The sequence below is a fragment of the Ptychodera flava genome, chromosome 20 (genome assembly GCF_041260155.1).
Source record: "Ptychodera flava strain L36383 chromosome 20, AS_Pfla_20210202, whole genome shotgun sequence".
NCBI classification, from domain to species: domain Eukaryota; kingdom Metazoa; phylum Hemichordata; class Enteropneusta; family Ptychoderidae; genus Ptychodera; species Ptychodera flava.
The window spans coordinates 11,631,734-11,644,784 of record NC_091947.1 but is presented as its reverse complement, the minus strand read 5'-3'; the positions used below and the strand labels follow the sequence as shown (position 1 = coordinate 11,644,784).

The 13,051-nt window shown below is 36.3% G+C and overlaps 1 protein-coding gene across 2 annotated transcripts in view; it reads left to right on the top strand.

The window, feature by feature from the left end:
• Positions 1-12,549, top strand: part of LOC139120039 (BRISC complex subunit Abraxas 2-like) — a 13,808-nt gene extending 1,259 nt beyond the window's left edge. For both annotated transcript variants that reach the window (XM_070684057.1, XM_070684058.1), the window contains exons 3-9: positions 1-32; positions 229-295; positions 2,024-2,223; positions 2,766-2,894; positions 3,885-3,969; positions 4,555-4,678; positions 8,237-12,549. The exon at positions 1-32 is cut by the window's left edge and continues 5 nt beyond it. In XM_070684057.1, coding sequence (XP_070540158.1) covers positions 275-295; positions 2,024-2,223; positions 2,766-2,894; positions 3,885-3,969; positions 4,555-4,678; positions 8,237-8,733 — 1,056 coding nt within the window. In that variant the 5' untranslated portion in view covers positions 1-32; positions 229-274 and the 3' untranslated portion in view covers positions 8,734-12,549. The remainder of the gene's footprint in view (positions 33-228; positions 296-2,023; positions 2,224-2,765; positions 2,895-3,884; positions 3,970-4,554; positions 4,679-8,236) is intronic.
• Positions 12,550-13,051: the final 502 nt, after the last annotated feature.

The following is a 13,051-nucleotide window of genomic DNA, read 5'->3' as shown; positions in this document are numbered from 1 at the left end:
TTTTCATATTTTCCATGTCCAGAAATTGGCAGGTAATTAATGTGATCTTTTCTTTTCATTCAATGAAGTAACTTCAAAATGGCGAATTTTCAAAATCTACAATTTTCTATTATTAAAACGACAAATGAGAACTTGTGAACATCATATAACTTCTGTATACAAATCTTCTTTCTAAAATTTTCCTTTAGAGTTTTGAATTGCTTTTAATATATCTTTATAATCTTTCAGCTTTTATAACAGAAAAGGATATGTGAATCAAGTTCAGCTGTTGTCCATGCTGAAACAGAATTACAAGGTAAAGTAATGTAAATGAATTTCAAGTTTCAGACAAGGACATGTTTACAGTGTGTGATCACTCAGATGTAAAATGTTATGCATGCAAAATTATGCAAGAAGTGTATACTTGCGCAAAAAACAAAGATATGTTTTAAATAGGAAGGTGTTTTAAATAGGAGGGCTTCTACAAAATAAAATTATATTTTCAATTTTTGTCTATGCATACAATATTACATGCACAATATTATTTGGTATATATTTTGATATTAAAGGGACAATAACTCTAACTTTTGTTAACATTTATTGTTGTTATTGTTACAGAAAACAATCTCATTGTCCTCCTAAAAATATGTAGAAATGCTAAGTATAAACTTTGCCAGCATAGTAGATTTTGTACAATTTGTTATTGTTATCAACTGAATTCTAGTCCATACTAGAGTTTAGTAGTCAACAATAACATTGGACATTACATATGCACAGACTTTATTGACAAGTTGAACAACAGGCCTTAGCACACTTTTAAAACAGTAATGACTTCTCCAGAAACGTGTTTGTTTGTTAAATCTTGCGGAGACTTATCAGCTAACAGTTTCAATTATGCCACTCTCTTTATCAGCTTTCGCTATCCATCTTCTGTATGTGGCACATATAATTAGATTAAAAGAAATATAATTAATGCCAACTAACTTTAAAAAACATAATATATATCCCAGAGTACATTTTCCAAAACCACTAATATACAAGTGTCTGACGTCTTGGCTATACAAATCTGTCACTGTAAAACAGTGTTTTCAAAAGCCTTTCACTCACATGTTTAAGTAATAATGTACCCCTTCCCAGCTCATAATGGGGAAAAGCAAACTTTGCACTACATCATGGACAAGGCAAAGTGAAGCACATTATGGAATGAAAAGTTTACTTGAGTCCATTATTGGTGAGGAGGGGTACAATGTTGCTATTATTATGTAGTTTTGGCAATATCAGTGAATTTGTAGATGTAGTAAACATCTTGGGTCACAATGCTGGATAATCTCCTGATACATTATCAGTAATAATCTGGGGGATGACATCACAAATTTCACAGGTATAGACAAGGCTATAATATAGCAATGAAATGTAAAATGATACAATTCTAACCTATGCATACAAATTGTTTCCCTTGAAAATATTTTCTGATATGAAAGTAGACTAGAAAGCAGGCACCTCTACACCTGGCATTGAACACAAATTCTATTTATACAATATTTCTAAATGCAGCAGTCTTCAATCCAGTTTCTCAAATTATTTCTTGTTGACTTTGATGATTTACATGGTGTGAGACTTTTTTCCTTGAAAGTTTTATTGATGTCTCAGTTTGTTTTTAGATACAGCATGTAAAACAACCTTCACCTTTGAACTCCTGATGTGCAGTGTGCTCTGAAAGTTATATCTGATTGGTCGATTGTCACTATTCACAGCAACTTAGGGAGTCTTTTTGTATTATTTAATTATAAGGATAAGATTCAGCCACCCAATTGGATATCACCTTCTAAGACTCTGCACATCAGTCCCCTTTAAAATAATCCTAACAAGTGTTGCTTGTTCCCAATTTCTGGATACATAGTCCAAGTTTTTGTTGATTTGCCACCAAGCTTTGGTACAAGTTGTTATGCTATCAAGATCTTTTTTGACAAATCAGTTGAACATCTTTGTTGTACATGAAAACATTTTCATGATTGTGTGAATATTATTACTTCATCTCTTTCAGCATGTTGTTGGGTGGTATAAGTTCCGTAGGATGACATCTCTCAATGTGTCCATGAGGGAATCTTCTATCCATCAAAATCTTCTAAAAGTGTTCCGGGATGTTTCAGAAGACATGTTTTTATTTGGACTTTTTACAGCATATCCCAATCTGACAATATCCACCCATTCAACAGATTATTTATACATGACATACTACGGCAGGTAAGAGAAAGCAGTCTGTTTTCTTCCTTTAAGTTCTCTAGGAAATATATGTGTAATATGATGCTACTTTGCTTCGGCAAAAATGTAAATGAAGACTGCCATGTATTGAGATAGTCTCTCCTGGGATCTTGAGAATGCAGATATCGGGAGAATAGTACAGTGAGAATAATACCCAATAGTGATGAAGATGCTTTGTGACAGATTGATAAGAAAAGTAATTTTGTATAGTCATACAAGACAAGAATCAGATAAAACATCTGTAGATAATATGAACTTTATTCCCAATTGTTGAATTATTATTGTACATCAGTGTTTTCCACAGCTTTTGAAAAAACAGAGGGCGGCCAATGTACATAACAGTGCATCATTTACATGTGTTTGTGTGTGGAGAACCCTGTTGAGATATATGAATTATGCCTGTAGATTCTCATGCTTGGAAAGAGTGCCATCCTTCCTAAATTTCTATGACAGATCAAGAAATGTACAGCGGCTAAAAGCATTTTGTTTTTCATTTTGGTTTGTTTTGTCGTTTTTTTTCACAGTGATTTCAAACCCATCCCAGTTACAATTGTCAACCTTGGCAACACAGAGAATTCAGATTACAGAACCAAACAGAATTCAACATTAAGTTCGAGAAATGGGACATATGGTAAAGTCCTGGAAAGCTTTCAGTAAGTATTCAGTGACACCACTTCATTTAGAACTATATATTCCATCTGCTTATCACAAATAAAATACAATTCTATAACATAGGACAATTTTACAGACTCTCTGAGTTAATGCACTTAATTCTAGACTGATATGAGACACGGTTATGTTGGAATATTGCCTGTCAGTTTCAAAGCACTCTAGACAGTTGTCATCTGTTTTCATCATTTCTGAGTGTCAACTTGCAATCGTGCATGATACCTGTTGTGTTGCTGTTTGCATGCGGTTCTGTGAAGAGTGCTTCAAGCTTGTTAGACTTGTAATAAACTCTAGTAAGTTATTTTGTGTGAAATGAGTTGGGATGGAAATAAGCCATGTCTCTCCCATTTCCCTGTATAATGGTCAAGCCTTGCCATTGAAAACACCTGGTTTGGTCTTACGGTACTACACTTACTGTAGTGAGAGGGTAAATATATCAGACCACTAAACAGTCACTGTGTATCAAAAAATCAATAAAATATTACAGTTGTCATTGGAAACACTTCTCTTCCAGTACACCTGACATTGAATACTTTGAGGACATTGCATCAATGTCAAGTTCAACAGTTGAATTTATTAGAGATCTATCTCTGCAGTCTGGTCACATTTTATATCTCCAAGTTTTTTCAGCTCAAATTTTTTCAGTTTTCTGTGTCAAAGTGTGGCAACTACATACAGATCCAGGGATGAAATGATGAAATCAGAAATAGTGACCGAAGTGCTTTCTTTGCCTGATAGGCAGGTTTAATAGTATCATTGTTAGGTATCATAGCTGAATTACTGCAAGTTTGCACCACATGTAGGTTTCGTGGATAAGTTTTAACATAGTGGTATGTTTCCAACTCTGATTTCTTTCATGATTACTTAATCAATGTAGTACTTTGTCACTTTCAGAGAGTGAATCAGAAGACTTCCACTCTTACCCCCATGGTGCAAGTCAGCTAAGTGTAATGATTTCATGTTGTTTCTTGCAGAGACCAATTCATGGACAACAAGGGGCAGCTGCACTCGGTGAAAGCTATTCAGCAAATGAACACATCCATGCAGGCAAAACTAATGGTAGGTGAATATTTGTAATGTGGTAGTTTGTAAAGGTCTGGCATGATGTGACTCATTCAGTATAATTGATGTTCAAAAGTATTGCCAATCAGTGTACCATTGAACTTGAAATTTCAGAATTCATTGAGTCAATTTAGGAATTTCTTGAAATTTTCCATGGGTAAACCCAATACCATTCCTTGCAACATGTAAATTTTCTCACATCCAAGACATCACCCCTGAATCAGTGGCACACCTACTTGGCATAGAAAACATGAAACCCAACACTAAATTATTGGATGTGCACTGTTTAATACTCCAAATCAAACTTGTCAACCAGTGTTGGTGTTCATACAGTATTCTGTGACTACCTGGCAAGGCTATCAAACTTGAACTTCATATAATCATCACACTGCTTGTAAAGTATGGCTTCATTCTATATATCTGTATACAATCAGGAATAAGTAAAAGCCCTGTCACAAAAGTAACAGTAGTATCTTTCCTTGCCGTGGAAAAAAAGGAGTGAATTGAGCAGACTTGACAGAAGCATGGGCTGTAGCCGTTCTTTTTCCGCCAGTGGTTTTCAACATTATTTTTGTTTTGCAGTCACTGAGACAGAATGTTAGCTCAAGTGAAGAGAAGCTCCAAACACTTTCAGGTGAAGTGAGGGAACTCAGGCAGAGAGCTGAAATGAAGAGGAAAGAAAAAGAGGCTGAGCAAACAAACAAAGGTAAATGCAAAACATATCTACAAAAGGTTCAGTACTCTATAATACCATAGACCCTCGAGAAAAAACGGGACAGGCAACTGCTGAGGTTTCTTTGTGCGATCTATCTTAGAATATATTAAAGTTTATTTACCAAGCGGTCCCCGACAACAATACCGGTACTTGTACTTAACACTGAATCTCATTAACGATCAAACTGACGTTCTGAATATGTACACTTTGCTCTTGCATGGCACGTTCCGAGTAATGACACAGAGAATTTGAGGTTTTTTTTGATACTAGTCATGCTGAATGTTCTGGTAACGATGAAGATCACATTTTGGATTCTAGTGGAAGCCAACGGGAAAAAAACAGACTATAAAAACAGTGTACATTTAGCCGTAGACGCTACAGAAAAACTCTTGCTAGGTATCGACAATATTAGTTTACATTCCCTACCATGAAAATCTCCGACAACAACAAACATTTACAAGTTTGACAGTTCTACACTTCCCCAGTCCTGCGAAATGAAAATCTGACCTTTATTTTATCTGTCACGCAACATTTGACGAAAATCAGGGTACATAAAAATAACTACTCCATCGGAGCTCAAATACACGACCTCTATAATTTTGGTACTGTTTTAGCCTAAAGAAACACCAAAGTTCGGATAAGCTACACATGTGTACATCCGCAAAGTACTAGAAAATACAAATGTATATCTGTAACACTGACTTTCGCTGTCAGGAGAAACTTTGCGATAAATCGGGACTCGCCAACGGTTGGTGGAGTCAGAAGCGGTAAGGTAGACATACATTTACACAAAGCTGAACGCTGTCCTCGTAAATTTGGCTGTTCACAATTTTCAAACAACAACATTTCAGTAGTTAACATACATACTTTACCGAATCATGGAGCACTCCTCGCACAGAAAATATTCCGAGGGTTAAAAAACTGCAAAAACGAGGGAAAATTCGGAGATACACGGACGATTGCGGAATGTAAACAACTCTGTGATGTCAACTGCTGTCAAGTCTGGAACTGCAGCGATATGTGTTTCGGATTTCTATTCGAAACTTTGTCACTTTACAGCAACATACTAACTCCCTGCAGACTTCTAGTTGCATCGAATCTCGCTACCAATATGTAAAAAGTACTTTAAAACCATTTTCACGAATTCTTCTCAAAATAGTTGTAACACTTTTCTTTCTAAAATGGACTTGCGGGTAATCCGGAATAACTTGTAATCCGAAAACATTATTACCGTATACCCGCATGCACGTGTCTATGAACCGGACGTTGTGCAGTCGATCGGGTCCAGCTTCATTCCGTCCCCGACCCATTAACACCTCTTAATTATTCCAAGATAGATCGCACGCTGCTAATCCCATAGACCCTTTGTTCTCTATCGCAGTTGCCTGTCCCGTTTTTCTCAAGAGTCTATGATAATACTAAAAGATCAAATTTATTCTACTTTCACCACATTGCATTTTTTGTTGAACATGTGTTTTCTGGCCATAGTATTTTCAAGAATACAGATTCAGCCTCAAAACTGCTGTCAAATAATTGTAATTTTAGGAATTTCAAAAATAAACATCTTCTCAATACATGGACAGTGGAATTGTTTTGTCAACTTCTTGAAATCAAAAGCATGGGTGCATATTTTTGCAGCATCAACAAATGACCTAGAAAGGATTTAGGAAAGAAAAGTCAGTTTTTTGCACATCCCGGCATGGCATTACACTTTCAGTAAATTACAGCAAGGTTAAATTACTTACCAGTGTCAAACACAGATTACATTATGTCATCTATTTTTATGGTAGTATTGGTACAGTGTATACACCTGGAGGACAGATAGTTTTACAACATTTCGGTGGTATGCTTCCTGTGTGGAGACTCTTTGTACCTTGTGGAGTAAATGAAGTTTTCACTCACTGTCTTGTTTTTGTGAAAATCAAAAATGAAACAGAGTCAACAGAGGCGTAGTGGCCACTGTGATTTTGAATATCAGTCATGGTACAATGCTTTGCTTGAATCCGGCCAACTGTTTGGTTGGACACAGGGTATATATTCTCAACAACAAAACCTGTGCAATATTTTGAAGTTTGCACAAATTTTGAAATGCCAACATGAAAGGTAAACTCGCTACCATGTCGGACAGGTTTGGAGCTTGAGGTTAATTTTGATTGTTAACTTTTGCCCTGGTGCAGCTTGATGAACTCAATGATGAAGAGCTAGAACAAGCAGCAACGGCAATCGAACAACAACAACTATTTTTCAATTTCTTGTTTAGCATATTTCAAATAAAATTTCTCAAGTTCGATGATTTTAATCAATGTATTGTGTTACCTTCAACTGTGCACACATGTGTGGCTTGTACTGACATGTCCATGTAGATTTGTACTGAGGCTCATCAACTGCCGTCCCAAGTTCATGTGCCAAAGCGCAACTTTTCCACGTATATTTAACTGTATAATATTAATATTATATAGGGTTCAGCCCTTGGTGCTGCGCCAGGGATTAAGATTAAAAATTTTATTTGTATTGATTCATGATTAGTAATAGCAAAGGATAAATAGAATTAATTGTTAAAGTGGGACATAAATTGGCAATTTTTACCATGATAACTACCTACTGTGTTTAAATAGGGATGTATTGTGCTATCATTATCGTTGCAATAGAAGTCGCACTGCCCAACTTCCAGTTGCAAGCTGAAAACTAGCGTTCCATCTAAAAACAGGCAATTTTTGCGTTTAGTCATTGACACAGAGGGCGCTTTTCCAAAATTCAATCCCAGCATTCTTTGTGCATGTCCTCATTCATTTGCACAACAGTTTTCTCTCGTTTTCTATTTAGGCGTGATAGTAACAATATTTTGTATCAGTGACAATGTGGATAATAATATTACTGGCTAATAAAACAGATATACTGTATTTTGTTAATGGCATGTTGTAAATTAATACTCTGCACGTTTCGTATTTGTTTATTTACGAGTACTCACAAAAAATGGCAGCGTGCATAAATTAAGTTTGGTACACTTCCAGTTACTCGCACAGTATATGGGCATGAGTAGTCAGTAAGTGGCTGGCGCGACTATAATGAGGTTATAAACAGAGAGCTCTGTGATTATTTCCAGCCAGACAAGCTAATTTTCACCCCAGAAATCTTGTATCTGCCACCAAATACCCTTGCTTCCTTCTAATAACCTTTAAATCTCAAGACTTGCGCAATTTGTTTCTGTAGTACTAAATAACATGGTTACCCTAGATTATTATTCTTAACTTCAACCCTTTCACCACCATGGTTTGTCCCAAATCCATTGTTTTCTATGGTAAAGTTGGACCTGTATACATGGAACTTGGGGTGAAAGGGTTAAAAGAAAATGGTTTATAGTTTCCTTTTGAAAACCTTTAGCAAACGTTTTAGGTTTATTGAGGTTCATATTAATAATCTTTCAGTTTCGAGGCCCAGATTACCTAAAATGAAGGGAACTTTAACACATTCCTAGTGTGAAAGTACAGCATTTGGTGGTTATTTTCATCGCTGTATGTGAGGATGACTGTCTTAAACTCTTTTTTCCAGAAGAAGTCACAGAGGTGGAAGAGATGCCTGTGCAAGAAGAGCCAGTTCAGCTAAGTACACCAGAAATCTCCACTGAAGATACTGACCTGGTTCCTATGGAAACCAGTGGAGTCCCTACGGAAACCAAAGATGGGCCTGCAAATGATCAGCCTATCCAGGAGCCTGCACAGTCAGAGCCGGTCATGTCAAAGGACCCGTTTGCCGGGATGATCAACGAAATGGTGGATTCAATAAAGAAGTCACAGGGTGACTCAAAAGCCAAAACACCGATCTCAGAACGATCTCGCAGTGCAGCGAAGGAGACACAAAACAAGATAAACACAGTGAATAGAGGAGAGAACAGTATTACAGAACACTCAGGAAGCCAGAAAAATATAGGGCGCAGTGCCAAGTATGAACAGTTTGTTGATGAAAATGGCAGTGACAGTGACAGTACATGTATATCAAGTCAAAACAGTAACACCGACTTTGGAACTTCAAACTCACCTGTGTTTTAGTAACAACTTTTACCGTCATCTTTACAACAGTAAAGAAAGCTCTCTGCCTTGCCTTTTATTTCAATATGAGATTTACCCAAATCTATGAAGTGGATCCAAGTCGCAGCTTATCAGAGTACCCTGAGAATCTCTCACCGATAGTGCTTTGTTGCCCAAAGTCAGCTGATGAAGGATGGAGACACTCTGGCACTGTATGTGGGCAAACAGTCTCTGAAACGCAGCTGTTTGTTGAGGGTTACAGATATCTATAAGACCAGTCAAAACATTTTGACTACTCATGGTAATGGCAATTTATATGTTAAACATTTTTATATCAACACTACAGTTTCTGTGTATTCAATGGAATAGCTCCATTCCCTCAGTGTTTGTGGATGTGACAAAATTTACTATACTCTTTTTGATAAGCCAGGGTTGTAGATATTGTTCGTAAATCAAGACTGTAAGAACACGCCTGGAATTTGTCTATGATGCCATTTTGACAGGCAGATATTTACTCTGTTCAGGATTTGGCCAATATTACTTACTGCATGCAGCAGCTACCCTATACTGCGAATCTGTCTTTGCACTCTGCAAGATTAGAACCGTATTATCAGAATTTAGCATATCGCATTAGAAATCACCAAGGCCAAGATCGATTGAACCATCAAGTCCTATTTTCCCTCATCAAGTTTGATCATTTTTCCAGTATTTACCAGTCCAATATCTTTCACAACACTGCAAATCCAGTGGTCAAGGCAAGAAATAAATCATACTTGACCAGAGATCATATGATTTGCTGATATAATGCCTTTCAGTTATATGAGCAACACTTGTAACTAGCAAGTCTGTTAGATGCTGTTGTACTATGATGTATAATATCACCATGTTTACATAATCATGGGAATGCAACAATCATATCTGATTGCAATTTCTGTGTCTCGTTGATCCAGTTGTTAAAGTGTTCTGTTTGTGCAATTGCACATGTCTACTTAAGTTAAATAACGCTGTCCTCCAAAATGTTGTATACTATACAGGATTCCATTCAGGTCACTGACCTGTACCAAATTTTGACATCAACTTATAGTTTCTGAACTGACTTCAACAGCAGATCTTGCAGCCTTGTATAAAGTTTGCTATAGAGAAATTGAAAATTTGACAATTTTGCTAATCCTCAACAGTAATTTCTTCATTCCTTTACAACACTAGGCTTGTCATCATGCTACTTAGCTTTTAATACTCTTTGTGTTATGCAGTTCAGAATTTTGTGTGGACTTTGCTCAAAAACAGTGATAGCATGAGATCCAGCACTGCCTAAAGAGGGCCTTGTTTTTCCCCATAACCATCACCCCCTGACAAACAAATGCACTGAAGGTCATAGTAGGAAAGGTCAAGAATTACTATCAAAAAATTAAAAAGCATGATATAAAAAGTATTGATTCTTCAAGTTTCATGAATTCTTTCCCCTTTCAATCTTCTGGACAACCACCATTCAATTTTTCTTCTAGAAATAACAGTCAAGAATATGAAATCTGGTCATTTCCAGATTTGATTCGTGTGGATATATGCAATGTTCAAAAGGGCTTGACAAATTTCAGAATCTGTTTGTTTGTTTGTTTGTTTTTCTCAGTGAAGTAGTGTCCAGTGTTGCCTTTGAGCTTAAACTTAACCCTTTGATATTATGCAGGGTAATACTTCACATAATTGCCGATGAATTATACTTTTCTACATTTGAAGTATTGTATTCGACGTACTTTGTTTCAAGTTGGTAATGCTTACATATGAAACTCCTTTGTTCTCCATTCACCCTTCATTCTCTTAAATGGCTTGGTCGGCTTAATATGCCTCAACATTCCCTTGCAACAATGCAGGTCACACCTGCAGATCATAACTACTGTTACAGAACTGGTATATTTCAACACCATTTCCTGATGGAAGATGTGAAAAATAGTCTCTATGTTTCGATTTACTATAAAAGCCTTTTAGAATATCAGCACCATGATAAGAGATCCGAATCTTCTGCAAAAACCATTCCTTTCACATTGCTTCAGAGATGTCAAGGTTTACATGCCCCTTGAAAGTTCTCGAATTTCAAAACCTTTTGATGAAAAGTCGTAGGAAAATATTCACTTTTCCTGAAAAGCTGATCTCATGTAAAAATGTTGATTTGATAATATATATGGTGTATGTATTTGCAAAAATTCCACACCTTTGCTGCCACAAAAAAATGCTCTGCCAAACTGCTTGTGTCACTCCAAAATACTTCTATAAATAGCAAAATACTTTGGAAAGTCTGAGGACTTTCAGTGACTTGAGTGTGCATACCCACTGTGTCACACTCCATGAATGGTTCTGATTCATACAGTATCAAGGATATGAAGAGTTTTTTTCAGGCACATGTATTGTGTGTATCAGGTCAATAGATTTATTCAGTAATTTTAATTCAGTGTATTTATTTGTGTCAATTCAGTATTGCTGTTGGTATAATAAGTGACGTGTAAAGAAACTGCTACCTCTCATTTCCTGAGGATGATTTTATTATTACAGACATATATACGTGTACTTTGCCCTCACATTCACCAGACCCCTTTGTGCAGGATGCATTGGGCATACACCGAAGTCAAGTAAAACTTTGGTTTATTCGAGAGACTTGTGTGCTTCATATTCAGTGTGTATCAAGTATAATTATTTTGTGCTTGCACTGACAAACTCTTTGATTCAATTTACAAATTCCTGAAAATTCACCTCCTCTGCACCAATGGCATGGTTATCTTGTGTCAGAGAAAGCCTTCTTGAATCAGTGGCTCAAGTGTAGTGTGTGCCTTGAAAGTGAGAGACGTAAACTTTGCCCAAACTTTCCTCAATGAAACTGTCTACCGCTCTCTTACCAAATTAAGAATAATCATCAGGGGTCACAGTGCAAAGTTTGGTACTTGAAAAACAAATTACCTAACATTTATCAATATTTGAAATTCAAAATGGCCACCATCTGTGAGTGAACTTTGTGGCAAAATATACAATTTTCGATTTTAGTAAGACCAAGATGGTGAAAATATTTTGTACTCCAAAGCTTTAAAAGTATCTCCCACCCTCAGTGGTAGATCAGAAGGAACTTAGTTAGAATATCTGTCCCTGACTTGCATTCTTACCTAAGCTTATAATGCACACTGATTTCCAAACTTTCTCGTATATGCTCATCCAGTGACATTAACATCTCGATGTGTAGATACATATTTAACCCTTTCACCCCCAGTTCCCTGTATACAGGTCCAACTTTACCATAGAAAACAATGGATTTGGGACAAACCATGGTGGTGAAAGGGAAAAAGTTTAGTCTATCAAGAAGATTTTTTACACCAATACTCATAAGTATATCTGTGGAGAACACTTGAAAAACAGCTTGGTGAAACCATAGACACTAGCTTCTGTCTATGATGAAACTTTGCCCCACCTATGTGATAACATGATCGCAATAGAATAACTATTTTCAATTTCATTGTTGCCCATTATTTTGCATATTGCATGTTATGAAGTACCTAAAAGAATGCATGCGCATCGGGAGAGACCAATGAATTCTATATTTACTTAATGTAAACCAAACTATTGAAATATAATATTTTGATTTTGTCGTCTCAGAGAGCCACTGTATCATTTATCAATGATATCACTCACATACAGAATAATGTATGAAAATCCTGGTATCTTATGTGAGATAGATTAACTCATTTATTTATTTACCTTTCAAAAGTACTTGAATAATATTCAATACCTTGTCACAAGTTATGATGTTGAGGTACATATTTGATATATTATAATAAACTTAGCAAAAGAAAAACTGAAGATTTGGTGTCACTTGTTATTTTTATCTCCTTCCTGTCACTAACAACATTGTTGTATACATGAGCCATTTCTTTAAATGTTGTCAATCTTTCTGTCTGTGTCTACTATGACCTCATTAATTGGGATAAAAGTGGTTTCACTTCTATATTCTTACCATGCTGTACCTGCACTGTACAGGGTTTAATAGTATCTGCACTGTGCATACATTTTCTTTTATTTTGCATTACTGCATTTCACTCTGTGAGCTTCCCTTAGGCTATGCGCACTGACAGCACACTTGGGGGGGGGGAGAGCTAGAGAGAGAGAGAGAGAGAGAGAGAGAGAGAGAGAGACAACAGCATAATCTTACATGTAGCTGTCAGACACAAGGCAGTGAGCAATATTGTAATTTACATGTAGTTCAGTTTCTGATTCACTCAAGTTTCTCGCAATTTAATTCATTTAACCATAAAACAATGATGCTTTCATGTTTTTAACGATCACCACAATTTTAAAGACTAAA